This window comes from Artibeus jamaicensis, unplaced genomic scaffold, assembly GCF_021234435.1.
Source record: "Artibeus jamaicensis isolate MK-2021 breed Jamaican fruit bat unplaced genomic scaffold, CSHL_Jam_final contig_923, whole genome shotgun sequence".
Taxonomy (NCBI): Eukaryota; Metazoa; Chordata; class Mammalia; order Chiroptera; family Phyllostomidae; genus Artibeus; species Artibeus jamaicensis.
In genome coordinates this window covers 3,355,526-3,375,771 of record NW_026522014.1, presented here as the reverse complement: position 1 = coordinate 3,375,771, position 20,246 = coordinate 3,355,526, and the positions used below count along the sequence as shown (strand labels likewise).

Sequence of the window (20,246 nt, the reverse complement as noted above, 5' to 3'; positions counted from 1 at the left end):
CAATTCAGCATTAGCTCCCTCCTGTTGGTACTGTAATACCAACATATTTCAAAACAGATAGAGGGCTCTGGAAGGGTTTAGATACATCTATGTACTGAAAAGATTTATAATGGGTCATTAAATGGGAGTTTTGAGGCTGGCTTCACGGAAAGTGCCAACCACTCTTCCTCTCAAATTTCCCCCGGTACCACTGTCAAAGGCGAAGTACTCATCTAGATGAATTGTTGTTCTGACCTAAAATGACATTTCCAACTTTTCTTATATATAATCCAATTTCTGAACTTCCTTTTCAGTGATATTAAGTGGAATAGCATAAAAAAGACTTTTGGCATTAACGATAACAAATGTGTTCCACATTGCTCAGGTGTCTCTGCTCTTTGCCAGTGCATTAGCTGTATTGATTTTAGAATTTTAAATGACTCTTTTACCAGATTTGATTAATATCTCCTCCTTTCTTCTTGGCTACCTTGCTCCTTCCCTTTCTCAGGCATGATCTTCCACAGCACACTGGCACAACTTCGAGACAGCTGACCTTCACATAACCAAGGGTCAGGAGAGGTTGTGAGGAGGGTCTCTAAGGCCTGGTGATTAGCGCCTAAAGAGGGGGATGGCCATGCAAGGATGAAGCCTTCAGTACATGGCCCAGGCCCTGGGAACACTCCCAGGGTACCCCCTGGTTTGGTAAGCACCAGATTTCTAATATGTGGCTTCCAGAGGAAAAGCATTTAACCAGCAGAGACCGTGAAGTTGAAATGAGGTCTCTGGCAAGAGCTGGCCAGCTCCATCCAAATATCACTGTTGCTGCATGAGGCTCAGGCTAATTTCCTCAGCTTCCCTCACATTAATCAACAGTGTCCTCTGCCATCCTCAGAGAACACCTTGTTTAAAATTGTGCACGCGCATTATTTTAGTCTCTCTGCTACAGAACTGCGAGGTCCTTGCAGATGCTGCTGTCCCTGAGGAGGTATGGCTTTGCACACCCCTCAGGGTGTGCACACACCCAGGGTCCCCGGAGAGGCTGGGGCATGGTGAATGATGACTCTTTGGCTGGGGTTTTCCTTCTCTTTCAGACAATGGGCGGGTGGGGGGGTTGATGAACTATTACCTGGAGCTGCCGCCCCTCCACCAGGGTTGTTTGAGGTTGTTGACTGATTATTTCTTTTCACAATATTTTAAGAGTCAACTTGTTGTAGATGATAAAAGCGATATGACTACATTATACTATTCACAGAAAATTTAGGCATGAAAATTATTCTTATTACCTATTCTAGCATTTTTATATGTGTTTTAATATATCTCTGAAAGTACACTTGAATATTATAAAGATTGTAACATTCCATTACAGATGTTTTTCTTTAGTTTAATCATCCTCACAAATATAATTGGGATACCAAAATGTATTTCACTATTTTTCGATTACTATCGATTAGATATACGATTGCTTATTCTCATTGGTGTATTTATTGGATATACCATTGCTTGTCTCCTCTTTGTTACCTATCGGATATACCATTATTCACTTAACTATTTTCTTGCAATCTCGTACCAATGATTAAGTGGCTTAAGAAGTCTACCTATTTGGATTCAGTTTGACAAGTGTTATTATTATGCTCTTCTAGCACAGTGTTTGTCTCATAGTTGATATTCAATAAATGTTGGTTTTCTTCCTTCTTAACCCTCTCCCCTCTTTATACTAACCTCATGGTTGTATCTTGTACTATGAGCTTGGGGGCATAGCATATGTTTAATCCTGAGATTTCTAACTGGTTATCATATAAGTTCACCTTGACTATTTTCAATGACTAATTTATGGGGAGTTTAATAGTATTCTGATCTTAGAGGTTTAATTTTCTTTATATTGTTTGGTCAAGTATATTGATTCAGTCTTGCCAGAAATAGAATATGACAGCTATAAGACTGTGGAAATCACCTTAACCAATGGTTTTCCAATGACTGCACATCAGAATTTTGCAAGGTGCTCCTAGAATACTGATTCCTTATAGGACTTAACTTTGGCGGATGAGGACTGAGGATCTGCATTTTACTCAACATCACAGCACTTGGTTCAGGTAGCAGAAGGACCATCACCTGAAATTACAATGTGGTTAGTAGACCTTGATAACTTCTTAGAGTTAATGTTAGTTTTCCATCATGTTCAGTCTTTTGAGTTTAAAACTAATTGAATCTTGAGATGACTTATAACAGGAGGCAAATATTATAATCACAATTATGTTCTGCAACAGGAAATAAGATCTAAATGAATCTTAACATTTTAATTGACACATCACTATGTTTAAGTGTATTGAAGATGTCATGGAAAGGCACAGGGAAGGAAAAGGAAATTGATTTGGCAGGTAGGTGTTCATGGAACTATTACCTACCACTGTCTGTGCTGATTGACAGCACACACATTACTTCTTTACAGGCATCGCACTCATTTGCATCAGATTTAAGTGTATGGCATTTTTACTGAATATTTGAAACTGTTTTAGTTAATAGGATTAATTATGCAGAGACCAAGTTTCAGCCACTGTTTCAAAGTGCTTAATGGAGAATAAACTAAAAGATTCTATGGCTCTCTTTTTGAAGCTTTGGTCAACAATGCCAGGTTGCTTAGGGATTATGCATTTTGAGTCAGAGAAGGAGTCTTCCCCATGTTATAGATATGGAAACTGAAACCCAGAAAGGCGACATGCTTAAGGTCAGCCAAAAGGAGCAGAGTCAGTATTGGCACTCCGGTCTCCTGGGTCCTTGTTTTCTGTTCTTTCTACCAAACCAAATCTCCCATTTTGCACAGTCTCTCTAATGAGAAACACTTGGTCTAATGGCTGGTAGAGATGACATAATCTATATTCATACTGCAAAGAGCATTGAAACAAGGAATTTTACTCAATATTTTCTTTTGGAAAACCAAACATGCTTTATTTCATTCTTTCACAATTTATTTAAACATCTCACATATACAAAATAGGTACAATTTAATTTTTCTGCTTGTCTGAGAAACAAGGCTTCTTTGGAACCATGGGAGAGGATGAAAATGAGACGGCAAAGAACAAATGCGGAATTTAAAGAAGACGACAATGCTGGGCAAAGCATCTGCATACTTTATTCAGGGATAAGATGTAAAATACCGATGCAAAATCAAATGAAAAAAAACAACACAATTCAATACAGAGGAGGATCTCTCTTCAAATTCTTCTAGCACCATCAACATTCTTCAAGTATCTGAAATACTATTAATTAGCACCTTTGTATTTTGAACAAAACAAAATAAGTACCTCAGCTCATCTCTGTCTGGTTCAGCACCTAATGGAATGGGTCACACTCACAGGAATGTGTTTTGAGGTAGTTTAAACCATTGGAAGTTTGGGTTTTAAACTTCCCTCTGTGGAAGATATTCAAAAGCCACAAGTGGTGCAAATGTTCATGGTTTTTATTTTTCAATTTTTATTTTGGTTTTCTTACAGAGGTTGACATTTTCCACAACAGGTGTAAGAGTGTTGGAAAAAAATTCCAAATTTTCAGGGAGGGGAAGAGGGAGAGGGAATTAATTAAACCGTATTGCACAATGCTCTGATCACCCTTCTCTTTTGCCCAAAATGTAAGCAAGTAGATGTGCAGAAGAAATGGAAGGATTCAGCTTTTAGTTAAAAAGAAGAAAAAGAAATGGCAAAGAGAGAAAGTTTTTTTTAGATTTCCTTTCTTTTAATTTAGGTTGAGTTCATTTATTTGAAACAGACCGGGCCAATGTCCAAACTGAATTCTTGGTCAGCACCACCGATGTCCAAAATTGCAATATCAAGGAAAGGCAGGCGGGATGGCTTGTTTGTTTTGTACTCAATGATCGTCTTTCCCCACTCATTTGTCTTTTTCTGTTTAAAAAAGAGAAGAAGAAACATACATAAAGCGGCACTATTTTGGAATCTAACATCATCTGAACCTTTGATATTCTTTTTTAAAAAAATATTTTATTTATTTATTTTTAGAGACAGGGGAAGGGAAGGAGAAAGAGAGGGAGAGAAACATCTGTGTGTGGTTGCCTCTCATGTGTCCCCTACTGGGGACCTAGCCTGCAACCCAGGCTTGTGCCCTGACTGGGAATCGAACTTGCAACCCTTTGCTTCTCAGGACTGTGCTCAATTCACTGAGCTACACCAGCCAAAGCTGAACCTTAGATATTCTAAAAACATGTGTGCCAGATCAGCAAGTTCATCTTTGAAAGCACAGCATCAAGGCTATCTTTAGGGGGAGAGGCTTCCTACAAGTATGATAAAAAAGAATACTGCAATGCATGTTCTGCAGTGATTTATAGCTACATATCATTTTCACGAGGTGTATGTATGTGTGTCTGAGGGGGAGGGAAAAAGTTGGAGGGTATGCTGGATTGCTACCAGTGCATTTAAATTTTCCTTCCATTTATAGCATGTTGTAGAGAAAGCATGAAGAAAAATTAAAGGTAGGCCATATTAATAAGTTAAATAAAATACATGTAATTATAAACTATAGCTTGGGTCCTTTTAATCTCAAGTAATTTTAAGTTATGGGCACCTATTATCATTTAAGAAGAGAAATAAAACTAATATAAAAGAAAAAGAGCTGTTAAAAGAAAAACAACTAATATATGGACAATATATATTTCAGTATTTTAGAAGGCAAGATCTGATAAGAATACTTTGAATTTACCATCTGAATTTAAATAAACACATTCAGGAAAAAATATTGGATAAGTTAGGTCATTCATATATCTGTTCATTAACTAGGACACCCCACCCCCAAGTAAGTGCTATTTCCATATTTCACTATTACTTACAGAGCAGCCGTCTACAAGAACACTGTAAGTGAACCTGCTGTTGCCCTCGGAAACAAGTTCAACATCATTGGAACCTTGCAGGATGACAGACTTTTTCAGGTTGCCAGTTTCATCATCCATGTACGCAATGCTGTTCTTGCAGTGGTAGGTGATGTTTTGAGAGGCATGGTTGGCCAGCAGGCGCATGAAGGCAAGCTGGGTAGCCATTTCCTTGGTAGTTACTCCTTCAACATTATATTCAAACTACAGAGAATAAGGTAGGCATTCCAGTTAAGTGGAGAAGAACTCAGATACTGAGTCGAATTAAAAGAAAAAATCCAGTATAGGGAAAAATAATGGAGTCAGATCTGAACTTTAAGAAGAGGGCATTTTTAAAGGAAACAAAATTCACTTGTCTTTGAAGTATTAGTTACCTAGAAGGGACATAGGAACAACCAGGCTGAGGCAAGGTCATCTCAAAAGGATACCTCTTTCAGGTAAGCCTTTTTGTGTATGTTTCTTATTTAGAATAAGAGAGCAGGGACATAGAAATTTGGACCTATTTCTTTTCTTGTAATTCCCACTAGTAGGCATTCAATAAAGTTGGTGAGAAGGTTGACTAAAATTTTAGAAAGGATCATGTTCTGAAAATATATATGCATGGCAATACTCCTTCATACTAATGACATTAGTCAGTTTCTTCAGTGATTATCAGTTAAGTCAAATTTGAATAATATCTTTGAGTTATATGGATATGTCCAATCAATCCATCTTTAATGTATAATCCAATATAGAACCAGAACCCATTAAAGGAGCAGGTTCTTTTAATAAGCCTATTTTGATAGAGGATTAAAAACCAACAATCCTAACAATCGCGACGATTTCTTATTAAGAGAGGAAATGTTTATAGGATTCCTCACCTGGGTACCACCATTGATAGTTTCTCCTAACCAGACGTGCTTCTTGGCCTTGGAACTTCTGTACCAGTTCTTGGATGGGATGTTTTCAGGTTGTGCCCGGATGCAGGTTTCGCCAGTAGAGAAATCACAGTATGCTTTGATAGCATCCATAGTACATCCTTGGTTAGGGTCAATCCAGTAGTAACCTTTTATGAAAACAAGGTCCCAACTATAAAAACCTCTCATTGAGTTCTAATAATTCCTAGTCAATGATTTTGATTCTCGTAAGTATCATTTTTGATTGTATTATCTACCCCATATTTAACAGGCAGAAGGAGGCTATGTTGAAGATTACACAATTCCTCCTTCCCTCTCCTCCATGAAAAATTAAATCAGAGTATATATTAATGTGAAAAAGTAAATATATATATATATATACTTAAAAAATATATATATATACACATATATATTTTTAAAAGTTTGAGAATGGGTGATGGCTGGTAGAAAAAAATTCTTCATTAATTGTGTATGGCTTCGCACAGTGCAGATTTTACTCAAATACTTTTCACTCCAACTGTCAGGGGGAACTGATTTTGAAAAGCCCAACTTGTGAGACAGGTCAGACCAGCCTGGACATCTTGACCTACCACTGCTCCACTCTGGGTGGCTGAGTCTCAAGTCACGGCATGTGCGAGCTGGGTTCTTCCTAGAGCCTTCAGGAGTAAGAAGGGTCTCAATCTGGTTGTTGAGAGATTTCAGAGTAGCATCGACTTCATAATCCTTGGGTCTGAGAGAAGGTGGTGAACGAGGCTGGTCAGCCCGGTAGAAGTCTCCATCAAAACCGAAGTCATAACCACCACCACTTATGCCGGGAGGCCCAGGGGGGCCAGGGGGACCAGGAGGGCCCTGCAAAGGTGAAAGTGAGAAAGAGGAAGCTTTGTATTTGGTGACACTGGGAGACATCAATGACAGCAGGTATTCAGATGGGCATCACACAAACCCATATTTTAATAAGGAAGAAAGCATCAAGCTTCTGTAAATAAACAACTTGCTCCCAGGCACACTTGCAAGGATGGGCTTAAGCAACTCATTATATAGAGACTACGTTTATATATTGCAGAAAGTACGTGGAAGCAGGGGACTACTTTAGTGCATTGGCATGATTCTCTTGGTTTAGTCTGAAGAAAACATTCCTTAGGTCAGTGATGCTCTTTATTCCTCAAATAATACTTACAGCAGGGCCTTGGCTACCCTGAGAGCCACGAATGCCAGCAGGTCCAACTGTTCCAGGATGTCCGCTGCGACCATCTTTGCCGGGAGGGCCACTAGGACCAGCAGGGCCCTAGGGAAGAAGGACTGTGTGAACCAGAGAAAGTCTCATAGGAGAGCAGAGGCTGGGGGCTTGCTGCCTGCCACAGGCTCTGTTTCAGAGATAAGTGTCTCTGGGGCCCACCTACCCTAGGGCCAGCAGGACCCACGGGGCCGGAAGCACCTTGGTCGCCATGATGACCCTTCAAAGAGAAAACAGGAAAATCGCATTTTCAGAACATGTGTCAAAAAGTAGATTTTAAAAAATCGAATGGAAAACTTTAGTTTCGATAACTCTGGATTGAGAAAATTGAAACTGTAAAATGGGGCTCTTTTGCCCCATTATATCTATTATATTCCATTATGTTTTTTCCTGTAAGCTACTTCAGCAATGCAGTATTAGTCATTACTCTAATTATATTTATTTTAAGTGGGGTTGAAGGACATTGTTACCAGGAGATTTTAATATATGTATATTTTTATCTCCCTTAACCCTCACCTTTTCTTGTTGAGATGAAATAGCATTATCTCCAAGAAATGAAGTTAGTTAGAAAATGGGAAATGAATAAGATATAGGACATTTTAGAACAATAACAGTGAAAATCTGAGTAAGATCATTTTGAGTCGAGGGCCTTTATGATCTGCATATATGCTGGGTGTCCACATTTTACTTACAGCAAGACCAGGAAGACCTTGCAATCCATTATGTCCCTTCAAGCCAGGAAGACCTCGGGGCCCCTTATCACCAGGCTCTCCCTTATCACCTCGAACGCCTTGTGGGCCCTGCAAAGAGAGAAGGACATGTAAGACGTGTACCTTTTTAGACAAGTGATACTGTCTTTCCAACTAATATTGTGTAACCTGTTTACAAAGGTAACCCAAGACAAGTAAAGGTATAAAAGCTGTGCGCAGGCTACTCTCCTCTGGATCTGCTTTAGCTGAGCTGTCTGTAATGGTGGCTAGGTCTTGATTATCTATCAGATAATCAAATCAATTATCTGATACAAATGGGTGAAGATTTGAAATAGAAGAGATTTAAAAGCTAGTTTTAGCAATTCTCACTGTGGACTAAATTTTAAAAATTATATCTATATAGTCTAGCTTATGTAATATTTATTTTTCTTAATGGACAGTCTACACTACTCCTAAATGTTAATTTGTAAAAAAAAATCTTCATCATGTACATACGCTAGGACCTCTTGGACCAACAGGACCGGTGGGACCAACAGAACCAGCAGGACCCTATGCATTGGAAGAGAAAAACACAAGTCGTCAGCACAGCCAAGATCTTCCTCCCAGGCGCCCACAAGTTCTCAAGTGTGGGTAAGTCAGAAGTGAAGTCTATAGGGATGACAACGTTAAAGAACTTGTATTTATGACTTACAGGTTCACCACGGTTTCCGTGTTTGCCAGTGGGACCCACGGGGCCATGAGGACCAGGAGCACCCACAGCGCCAACGGGACCAGCGTTGCCAGGGTAACCACGCTCTCCCTACCAAAGGCAAAATGAAGCTTAGCATTAATCTGGCCTGTAGTTTAGTCACTGTTAAATTAAAGGAAGATGAAGAGGTACACCAACCTTGTGTCCAGGTTGACCATCTCGGCCTGGGGGACCATCATTGCCAGGGTTCCCCTGTGAAGACACCACGCCGGTAAAGACACTGCGAGGCTCCAAAGCCCACAGCCCCCATAGTTCAGTTGTTCTGCCTTTATCACTCCCAGAGCTCAATAATGAATCCCCTTTTTAGACTGTTAAAAATAGGAACTTGCCAACCTAGATAATTTTAGAGGTGTTTTTAATATTTTGGCCAGCTTTGAAACATGCTATTTAAAGACCTATCCCCCATCCCAAGTTAATTTCTTCTTATTTTTAATACTAGGTGTGGTCAGAATTTGTAGATATTATAGAGAAATAGACACCATGTTTGGGAACTTGGAATAAGTGAACCTCAAGTCAGGATATAAAGTTGCCCACAATGAACTATCACCAGGTGGTTTTCACAAACCAAGTGTTGGACTCACATCACGACCGGCTTCACCAGGAGCACCGTTGACTCCAGGACTACCCACACCGCCAGGGGGACCGCGGGCTCCAGGTGGACCCGAGATGCCGAGGGGACCGGGTTCACCCTAAAAAGGTAGAGAAGACAGAACAGCATTGCTGTCATTGGGCTGAGTGCAAATCTCACCTTCCCAGAGCAAACCGAGCCAGGAGTTTTCAGTTTGAAGAGAGAATGAAATTGAACAGGCCACACATTGGGTAAGTATTGTCACTGGTGTCATTCCCCCCCTCCCCTTCCACTGACGGTGGTTGGCTTCATGCAGTTTTGGAATGTTCTCTGTATCAGCTGAGCCTAATTTTATCCAATAGCCCAAATGAAATGAATTCCTAAAGTTGAGAGAGCTTTTGGAGATGAGCTCAGGTTTCAGGTTGCTGTCACATACGAGGTTTAATGGAGTAATTCAGAACTCGCAGAGTTTCGTTCTTCCTACAGGATAAATGATGCCAGCATTTCATATTGCAGAGGAGTAAATGCAATTAGAGCTTTATCATTCTTAAGCATGTGAAAGGACAGAAATCATTCTGCATAATGTTAACTGTGCCTATTGCGTGTGTCTAAGGAAGGCGGACATTAAAGCTTCTCAGATGAGTGACATGTGATCTGTACAAAGACAATGCCATGAATAAAAAATCTCAAGCGGAGTTATTCAGTGATCAACCTGTGACATTCGAAATGGCAGCTTTCTAAATTCTTTATTGTGTTAATGAGAAGAACGGTGTCAAACACTCACCACTGCTCCAGAAGCACCTGGGAGGCCACGTTCACCTCGAGAGCCTGGGAGACCGAGGATACCAGGAGCACCAAGAAGACCCTGAGGACCTGGAGTGCCAGGAGGTCCCTGAACAAGATGAAAAATACTGAGCGTTACTGGTAAAGACCACGGGTGATGATAAGACAGGTTGGCTTGAGGATTGTGAAAATGAGCTGGGCTCAGTTGGAACAGAAGTCCTCCTCTCCGCAGGACATATCTTTGGATGTCTTTTCTCTGGTGATGACGGTGAGTTTCCATCTTGGTGTGTATATTTTTGTCCCTAGTTCCCTCTTGAGACCAATGAAGCAACATTTAAATGTATGTGGTTGAAATTAATGAGGCCATCTGGGATTATGGAGTAGAATTTTCACAGAATCTATGCCAAGAAGCAAATTTTGACCATGGTGTCTGACTGAACCAGGCCTAACAAAGGCAGGTTTCAGAGTAGCAATAACACTGGACAGTGCAGGTTTAAAGAACTGGTAGCTCACTGAGATCAGTCAATGTGTAGTGGGATGACCAATGCCATGCGATTCTGTTTGAATCCTCATACCAGCAAGGTGCTCTCAAGTGGTGAAAGGGCTGTTTTGGTAAAACAGTGAGTTTTCTCACTTATTGCCATGCCCATCTAGTGCCTTAGAAGCATCTACTGAAGCTATGACACCCCAATATCTGTTAGACAGATTTCCTGGCTCGACTGAGCTCTACTTGAGGACCTATAGCACTCGTCAATAAGAAACACACACTATTTAATGATTTATGCAAGGGCTTGCCCTGACTTCAACACAAGGAATTAAGAAAGAGGAGTTTAAATCACTTACAGCAGCACCAGTCTCTCCAGAAGGACCCTTTTCACCAGCAAAGCCAGGGGGGCCGCCTGCACCTGTTTCTCCGGTTCGGCCAACTGGACCTTGGTCACCACGAGGCCCACGAATTCCTTCTTTACCAGCAGCACCGGTGGGACCAGGAGGGCCAGTGATACCCTGTGGGCAAATGTACAAGGTCATTTAATTTTTGCTCATCATCATGGGCCTGGAAGAGACCAGCTGAGGTTCTTGATATTAAGATGCAGGAGAAGCAACCAAATAGTATCCTAGCCATGTGGGGGAAAGGTTTAGACTTTTTAACATTCTCTCTTGTAGAAAGAAGCGACTCCCATCTTCCTTCTCGTGCGGCAGGAAAGTAACATACAGTGGATGGATGGGGGGCAGAAGCTGGGGCAAACGTCTGAGAGGGAAAGCATTGCGGCCGCACCAGCAGCCTGGCCGACTGGAACTGTGCGGACTTATGAAAGTTAGTTGTGAATGAATGGGACTTCGGAGGACCCCAGCCATTTCCTTTTGAAGAAAACCGATACTGGCATTTTGTTCATAAATGAGGAATCACATATGCTCTCAACTAGCTTTAATTAAATGCCTACAGGGAATGAAGGTTTTTCTGTTATGAACCTATAAAAGGATTCCAAGAAATCAATGTCTTTGCTATTTTCCCCCCTGAAACCTTAACCGGAAGACTTAAGCCTTGGTAATTAATTAAATTCTCTTGAGTCCTGACAGAAGAGTCTGAATCTGAATTAAATTAGAGGCCAAACCACCTTTAAATTCGGGAACAATTATACCTTAACTATGAAGGCAGAATGTTGGCCATAAAGGGTAATTAGATATAGAACTACCTGATATGTGAGTAAAACTGTTCTGTTTTTTTCAAGTTTTAACAAAAAAACTCCACCCATGCCTCTAAAAGGAGACTTGTGTTCACATGAATAAAATCCTCCTAAACTGTTATTATAAAATATAACTTGTGAAGATTTTGCTTTAATGGCTCAGAAAAACTGATGCAAGACTAGGAAGATAGTAGCTAAATCTTTGTAGCATATTTTTACAGAGTGTCTCGCCGCCCCACCGGCTGAGGTCAGGTGATACATGGAGACACCCTTTGAAGTGATTTACTTACGGCGGGTCCAGGGGGGCCAGTGCGTCCAGCAGCACCAGGGAAACCAGTCATGCCCTGAGGACCAAGTACATTAAAATTCCGTATTAAAATTCTACAATCAACACCATCTTCAGAGATGGGGGAGGCAGTGGTGGTGTCACACAGGGTGTTATTTAATCAGGACCCCAAGACCCCCCATCTCTTCTGTCCCCCTCACCGGCGTGCCCTCCATTGCAACACCCATATTTTGCATTAAAGTTCTGAGGGTTCTTTTGGAAATGTTAGCGTATTATCTGATGATTGTAAGAGCAAGAAATTAAGACACTGTGCCACACTGAGTGTCAATTGTCACACATTACCTGGCTGGGTGCTCGGGGAATGGACACTGCGTAAGAAGTAATTTTGTTTACAGAGTAAGATACTACAAAAAACTGAGTATTAATTGTTGTCTGGTGAAGGAAGGAGGGAGTCAATGGAGGTCATTCTTGGGGAGCTCTGGGTGTCCGGGAGGGGGGTTGCTAGCACTGGATGCCAAGGGAAAGGACTTGGTCAGGCAAAAGAAGGGAGGCATCAACTAGGACATGAAGGGTACCAAAAATGTTTTACCCATTTCACAACTCAACTACCAGGGCTTAATTTTGGTTATTACTGCAAGTGAGGTGGTAGCAACATACATGACACTAGGATTAAGTTCACATTCCACGAACCTGACCTTAACTTCTATGTCAGAATTTCTCTGAATGAGTTGACTCAAATCTCAAGCATCTCCTTATTTTAGTCCAAATGTACCAAAAAGTTCCAAACTTCCAAGTTGTCCCTGTTAGATTTTGAAGAAATAAAAGTTATCAAAGTCCATTTTAAATACTCACAGGGGGGCCACCATCGCCGCGACTTCCAGCAGGACCAGGGGCACCATTTGGACCCTAAATGGAAACAGACAAACAAAAAGATGGGGTTAAATCACAAAAAAATTCTCACAAATGTCATTCTTTTCTTCCAAGGGATCGTTCCCACATCTACTAGAAGCAAATCCAGGAATTAAAAATAATTATCTGCATCAAATAAAATAATCTGTGCTTGCTTCAATATTACCACCCTATGGGATTATTGAAAAAGTAAAGCAATACAATGAGACTTCTACAAATTGTAATGCCAGTATGCAAATGTTAATTCTTAGTTTTAGAATTGTCTTCTATCTGGCATGTTCGCTGGTGTGCACAGTAGGCACTTGATTGATGTATGTGGAATGAGAATACTTCATGGGCAGCTACATAGGCTACATGGACCACCAGGGAACTCAACTCACAGATGGTCCAGCAGCTCCAGCGGGGCCTGTGGGACCGACAGGACCATTTTCACCTTTGGGACCTCTGGTTCCTCTCTCTCCTTTAGCACCAGGTTGACCAGCAGCACCCTGTGGGAAAAGAACAGTTTTATTGTTCAGGTATTCAACTCACTCACTTGCCTACTTGGGATGTTTTCAGATGCACCTTCATTATGTGATACTCACAGCAGGACCAGCAAATCCATTGGGACCGGCGGGACCAACCTCACCACGTTCACCCTAGAGGTGGGAAAAGGGGTTTAAAAATGTCTTAACAATCTTAGATTCCTCAGTGTCTACATGTTGTGAGTATCCAAAATGATCCAGATTTCTACTTACAGGGCTACCACGAGGACCGGCAGGACCAGCGGGACCAGCAGCGCCAGCCTCTCCCTGTGGTGGGACCGAAGATGAATTAGTTAATGTGGTAGACAGCTGTCCCTCATCAGAGCCTGCAGCTGCATCGGGAGAGATAACTAATGTATCTCTCTCTCACAGAGAAGATGAAGGGGATTCTTACTCTGCTTAAAGTTTGTATTCGTTTGGGGGGTTGGAGTGGCATCAGTCATACACTTGCAAAACCTCTACCAATCAGTGCCTACAATACCAGGAGAAGGACTTCATAATTTTTAGATCAACATAGGGCCGATCCATTTGCTGCAGTCTGTGCAATACAATACATAAGGTCTATTTTAAGAGTTCAATGTGTTCGAGCACACTCATTTCACATGTATCTTATTGATTTTTTTAAACAATTGAAGGCTCTGAGAAGGCTCAGTGCATTAGGATATTTTTAATGGGCACAGCGTGAGGCTTTAAAACAGATCCTAGGGATTAAAGTGCAGATCAGACAGCTGGCCTCTCCATAGGAAAGGAAAGAGAACTTTAAACACACAGTGTTTGTTTCTTGCTGTCCCTTTCTTGTTGTATTTAAAAACAACACACAAGTTTTTAAATAAGTGGGTTTAAAACCAAGCTATAGAAAAGAATTGCTGGGACTTTGGGGGCTAAGGCAGGCAGGGAATTTTAGATACTGCTATTGGCTCAGGGAGTTGCAACTTAGTGGAAAATGCACGCTTACCCGGTCACCAGAGGCTCCAGAAGGACCGGGGGCACCCACAGCACCAGGAGCACCCTAGTACCAAAAAGGAAACAAGTCTTAGTAATAACACTCCCATACCATCAAAAGTGACCCTTGCTATTCCCTCTTGTGCTTAAACAGTGACTGAGCACTTTTACTGCACATTCTGGGCCCTCTGATGCATTTCAGTTCTCATCACCAAGACTACAAGAAGCCTCTCTTAGGAGGAGAGTACCGCAGTGGTAAAGGTTATGGAAGTGTGTAAGGCATAAGCAGGTTAGGAATTGGGGCGATCTGAATTCACTGCTCTTGTCAAATTCCCTGGAGAGCAGTGGGTAGCTTTGTTTGGAACTGTTAGCACTGTGTGGTTCAGAGAAAAGACTGTTATGAACGTGCCACAGTGAGTTACCAGCTCTGAGAGAGAAGGGACCAAGGTAGCTTACGGCCTGGAAAAACCACAATGCCAACACTGTGGGTGTGGTTATTACACCTCTCTGGGATTATCTTTGGCATCTCCAGGGCACTGACAGCTAATCTTTGGGGCTGCTGATTCAGTGATAACTTTTTAAGACATACATGTAAATAAAAAGGATCTTGTTAGGGGTTCTGGCTTCTTAAAATGCATCAATTTTTTCCCCCTAAAGCACTATAATAACTTCAGCAATCCTGTGAAGTTCCATTAACCCCAGAGTTTTGGGGTTGTAGTTATTACTTGGTACAGTTAACAATGAAGAAGATAGAAAATTCAGGCTGTGATTTTTAAAGGGGAAAGTCCTGTTGAATTTTTCTTCTGGAACATGTAAAATATCATTAATCATAGATCCAGGAAATCATGCAATACTTTTACTAGACTTGAATTCCTTTTGTCAGTTGTATTTTGGAAAGCTTCTTAACTCCAAGTGAGAGGTAAAGAGATAGAAAAAAGATAATCTAAGTAGAAACAAACACAAACACGAGTTTACTCACACGAGCACCATCTCTGCCTGTGCTGCCCATTTCACCTCTGAGGCCAGTTTCACCCTGAAAATAGGAAGCAGGAGCAACTTTTTGTTTTCTGACCGAATTTTTGAATTGGAAGTGTTTTTGCGGAAGAAGCTACAATACTTCAGTCAATTAAAGCCTTTAGTAATTAATGACTTGATTCCCTACCACTCTACAGGATGTTGTATGAGGAATTTCAAAAAAAAAAAAAAAGGAAAAGTAATCAAGGACTTTTCTAGATTATCGTTAGGTATTCTTTCCTAATTTTTATAACCCCACTGAAGCATCATCAAGCCAAGTCCAAATGCATGTGGAGAGGATTTGAAGGCAATGCCACAATGGCTCTGGTGCCCAGTCACTCCTGTGGCACAACTAATGCGGCCGCACGGTTGACAGCTGTTCAGTATAGCTTCTCATCATTAATTAGGGCAGGATGAGGCATTATTGTTAGTGGCATTAAAATGAGCCTCATGTATTACTCAATACCATCTGTTTGTGTGAAATTCCATGGTAGCGAGGAATTTTGCCAGGTCGATGAGTTTAGAAATGTGTGGGTGCTACGTGGCAGAGGGGGACCTACAGACATAGATGTCAAAGTGCCACCAGACCACCGGTCAGGGATTGTAAAAACTGGGCAAGCCTGTGCCATCTTCCTACCAGAGTTCCTCAGCAATATGCATTCAAGTTCAACACCGAAGGGGGATACCTTTTCTCCTTTGCCCCCAGGCATGCCGGCAGCGCCCCTCTCTCCTGGGAGTCCACCGGGGCCAGGGGCACCAGCAGTGCCCGGAGCGCCGACCGCACCAGGTTCACCCTTGAATCAAACACATGTGAGGTCAATTATTTCAGGGGCAAGAGAGGAGAATGAAAACGCAAACTCTTGAAGGATTCCAATGTATTAGACATTTACTAGAACGTTTATTAGATAACATTTATTAGAGAGCATCATTGCCTACTCAGAGACACGAGGAGGGCTCTGAAAGCAGAGAGAAGGTCTTGGAGAAAGGTGCTGTTATGTCATGGTGACTGAGAGAAGAAGGGAGTGACAGTGGGCGCTGGGATTTTTCTGTCACCTGCTCCCCGTCCTGTTAAAGGAGGCAGGCAGGGGAAAGGAAAGGACAGGATAATGGAAGGCAGACAGTGAAAAACAACTCGCCCACCAGTTTTTGGGAATGTCTCTTAGCCCAGACAGGAAATACGAAAAGAGACCTTAGGAACCGAGGAGGTGTTTACATTTGAATCTCCTTAAGAGTGGGCACTTCCATTTTTAACAGAAAGCTTTACAATTCCACATACTTAAAATCTGTTGGCTAGCTTCTGAGATGAAACTCTCTGAAAGTACCACCTCACAGAACCACGTATACTTTCTGTTTTCTACTCTCTTTCTTGGCTGGTGTTTATTTTTTTCTAAGATCCTTCCACATACCAAAGTAGATTTTGCAGTAAACCTTTACATTTTTTCCCTGAGAGGTAAGAATCAAAAGTAATATCAGTTACTTTCTCTTTATTGTGGTTGAAGTGGTTTGTTTTTCAGAAATGTATCATTTCACATATTTTAAAATCTAACCCACAGATTCTATTTTGAAATACAAATTTTCAGGCTTCTATTTTTTGGGTGAGTGTACTGTCCAATTAGTTTTCATCATTATAAATTCTCTTATTAAAATTTATGCTACTTTTTGAAATTTTAGTTTATGAGCAGGATATTGAGAAGGTAAGAGTTTGTTCTAAAAAAATAGTGTCCAAATGTATCTGATGTTTCTAGATTAAAACAGAAGTATAAACAGTGTGATGAAAAAAGAGTGAAAACCCATACTAATTCATTTGTAGGGATACACCACTGGGATTCTGTGTTTTGGAATAATTCAGGTCCCCTGGAATCAGGTTGCCAGACACTGAGACGGACATCATCATAGGACTAGAAATAAGTAAGTACTCTGAAAAAAACAGTTAACTTACTACCTAAAGGATCTATTTATTCTAGAGCATAGTGGGCCAAACCAGCAATGTGTAACACAAAATTTACCTTGTTTCCCTCAGGCCCTGGGGGTCCAGAAGGACCTCGGCTTCCAATGGGACCAGTGGGACCGACAGCGCCACTTTCTCCCGGAGGACCGCGCTCCCCCTGTGAAAGGCATCAGAAGAGGAGTTGCATTGTTCGTGCTTTTTCAGAGACACTGTTTTACACAGCCGAGTTCATACTTGCTTAGCTCTTGAATCCTGATTCTGCCACTGATAAGCAAAGTAGAACTATTGTTCTCTAATTTCTCCACTAGTAAAATGAAGGGACGGAAGTAGATAATCTCAAAAGTTTCCTTCAGCTCTAACGTTCTGTGACTACAACTCCAAAATTCATCACTCCTAGGGTATAGCATTCAACCTTTGGAATTCACTTCCTTTTTCTGTTTGTTTCCTTTATTTTCTTCCTGATGATAGATCCATAGGCAAAGACAGATGCCAGGTATACACAGTATTCAAAGGGAAATATTGTGTCATTTTAGGTGAATAGCAATGCTAGGTGTAAATAAGATTAGATATTACCATATCTATACTCCCTTTTTGCAATCGCATGTAATAAGGTATAACAGTTACAATATTTAACAGAGAAGACATACATATGTACATGCATATGCACTTGTGTATTTATTTAAATATCTCTCAATTTGCATGTAAATATCATTATGACATAATGCTCTATGATCCAGAATATTTAACAAATAAGTCCACATTGCAATTGTGTCAAAGCCCCTTATTCTACCTTGGTCCTGTGCTACTTGGGTTCTATGCTATTAAACTTGTTTGGGCATCCTAGATATTCGATAACTAGCCATGTAACAGGTCACTTTAGGGGCAAGCTAATCATTCCAGTTATTCTAATGATCACAGACAAACTGAATACACTTGCTCATTCATTTATTTGTAAGAGTAAACTCACAATTTCAGCTTTAAGTTTTGAATATCAGCATGCATTGCAAAAACTGACTTTAAATCTTAGTAAGATGTTACTTTCCCTTGGCTAAGTGTGAGCCACCGTTGTAAATACATCGTACTTGTCTATATAAATCACTGAATGTAATACATGTATTGGTTCATTTATGTTTCTTATAACTGTGTGTGTTTTTTAGTAAGAAATACGATCAATTAAATAAAAGAATCTATTGTCAATTCTCAAATCAAATGCTGTCTACAGATTATGTTTGATGATGGAAGAGTGTCAGGAACTTGTTGCAAGTAGTTTGCAGGAGAAAACAGTACTTGTTTTAAAGAAGCACACCGAGATGTTTATGAAGGTTAGTCAAGCAATACTTACTCTTGGACCAGCAGGACCAGGGAGACCAAATTCACCAGGGAGACCCTAGCAAAACAGGAAAATAAATAAAGCATGAGATTTATGTACGTTCTCTAAATCTACTTATGAATATGATATTTAGACATGCCTTAAAAGAGTAAAATAAAACCAGGTAGGCCCTGCCAACATGAGTATGTAAGTATATGGACTATTAGAAAAAAATGAGACTCTCACTGATCAAAACTTTATTTATACTAGAACCTGGTATCTGGAAATTTAAGTTTCTCATTATTTAGTTCATTGCTTTAAAAAAAGTGGCCAAACAGACTATCTCCTTTGATAACATGATACATAGTGATGAACAGTATCGGACATTGCCTACTTTTAGCTTTATAACAGACTGTTTTTTTATTGAGACGACCGTATTATGCACATAGTTAAATTGCATACCCAAGTGTATCTCCTTTATTACTGACCAGCTGTCTCCTTAATGTGGCCCACTGTTGACAGAGGAGACCAGGCCACATAATGTAACTGAATTGAGAAACATCTATCACAATTACAGAGAAAATGACTCAGAGCTCATGCTCCGACTGTGGATCGCAGCATCATGTGCGAATGCCAAGAAAAACATTAAACGTGATTTTTCAGGGTCTTCTTTGATGAAAAATCAATGCATTTACCTTTTCACTACAGAGAAGGACATAATTTATATTTTAACATTACCAAGAGCAACACAAAAAATAAGGCTATTAAGTGGAATGTTCATCAATTCATTTTATTTCTGTAGTGTGATGCTTCATTCAACCCTCAAAACAAAGTAATTTGATCAAAATTGGGTAAACTGGCTCATTCTCTTTATTAGTATTGACATATGCAGAACACTGTCATCAACATATGAAATATGAAGCTTCCTTTGTCACATTGCATGTTATAATCATTCTGCAGGAGGGTGTTAGACAGGGGGAAAGTCCCAAGGTTAGGTAAATTTACTATAGCTTGTTTACTCACCCTTTCTCCTGGTTTGCCAAGCTCACCAGCTGTACCTGCGGGGCCAGGCAGTCCCTAGATGAAAGAAATACCACTCTCAATCTTATGGCTACTTCCAGGGGATAAGCCAACAATTAGGTTTTGGGGGAAACTATCTAATATCAATACAATCAGTAACTATTGTGTATTATTAAAGCATTACACAAAAGTTGGCCTTGAAAAAAAAATACAGCTTCTTTGTGTTGGTTCCGAAATCCTGTGCTCTGTGCTGGTGAAGAGCAGTGTGGAGATCTATGCTGGGGAGCCTGACCCAAGGCAGTGTTCTGCAGCTCTTAGATGACTTACCTGGAAGCCTGGAGGACCAGCTGGGCCTTGGTCACCTTTTCCACCTTGAACACCCTGAAGCGATAGGAAAGACAGCATAAATAATGGTATATGCCACCATGACCGTCTAGTGACATTACTTTTGGATTGGAAAAAGAAGATGGTTATTTTGCGGGACTAGATTTATTTCAGGGAAGAAAAGGACAGGAGTGGGGGAAATACTCACTTGTGGTCCAGGAGGCCCCTGAGCACCATTGTTTCCATCAGGACCTGGAGCACCCTAAAGTGTTTAACAGAAGGGCTCAGGGTTACCCTCAAGTTGGGCACTTTAAGATGCCTCCAAGCCTCCTGCATCACTTGCTCAAAAGAAAGCTTGTCATTTGGGCAGGAACTAAACTCACTGTGGGTCTCCTGCCAAGGCCCAAATACCACCTACTAACTTTTGATATGGTTCACGGGCAGTCTATGGATGGAGGGCAATTAATGAAGGTCAGGGAATGCGTTAAATAAAATCT

At 40.8% G+C, this 20,246-nt stretch overlaps 1 protein-coding gene across 1 annotated transcript in view; it reads right to left on the bottom strand.

Moving 5' to 3' along the window:
• Positions 1–3,081: 3,081 nt before the first annotated feature.
• Positions 3,082–20,246, bottom strand: part of COL1A2 (collagen type I alpha 2 chain) — a 36,325-nt gene continuing 19,160 nt past the window's right edge. Inside the window, exons 27-52 of the mRNA XM_037142777.2 lie at positions 19,958–20,011; positions 19,753–19,806; positions 19,429–19,482; positions 18,439–18,483; positions 17,155–17,253; positions 15,835–15,942; positions 15,114–15,167; positions 14,148–14,201; positions 13,406–13,459; positions 13,253–13,306; positions 13,049–13,156; positions 12,612–12,665; positions 11,764–11,817; positions 10,632–10,793; positions 9,790–9,897; positions 9,019–9,126; positions 8,576–8,629; positions 8,381–8,488; positions 8,185–8,238; positions 7,672–7,779; positions 7,146–7,199; positions 6,923–7,030; positions 6,336–6,594; positions 5,710–5,894; positions 4,811–5,053; positions 3,082–3,872 (exon numbers count right to left, since the gene is read on the bottom strand). Of these exons, the coding sequence (XP_036998672.2) occupies positions 3,726–3,872; positions 4,811–5,053; positions 5,710–5,894; positions 6,336–6,594; positions 6,923–7,030; positions 7,146–7,199; positions 7,672–7,779; positions 8,185–8,238; positions 8,381–8,488; positions 8,576–8,629; positions 9,019–9,126; positions 9,790–9,897; positions 10,632–10,793; positions 11,764–11,817; positions 12,612–12,665; positions 13,049–13,156; positions 13,253–13,306; positions 13,406–13,459; positions 14,148–14,201; positions 15,114–15,167; positions 15,835–15,942; positions 17,155–17,253; positions 18,439–18,483; positions 19,429–19,482; positions 19,753–19,806; positions 19,958–20,011 (2,544 nt within the window). The 3' untranslated portion in view covers positions 3,082–3,725. The remainder of the gene's footprint in view (positions 3,873–4,810; positions 5,054–5,709; positions 5,895–6,335; positions 6,595–6,922; positions 7,031–7,145; positions 7,200–7,671; positions 7,780–8,184; positions 8,239–8,380; positions 8,489–8,575; positions 8,630–9,018; positions 9,127–9,789; positions 9,898–10,631; positions 10,794–11,763; positions 11,818–12,611; positions 12,666–13,048; positions 13,157–13,252; positions 13,307–13,405; positions 13,460–14,147; positions 14,202–15,113; positions 15,168–15,834; positions 15,943–17,154; positions 17,254–18,438; positions 18,484–19,428; positions 19,483–19,752; positions 19,807–19,957; positions 20,012–20,246) is intronic.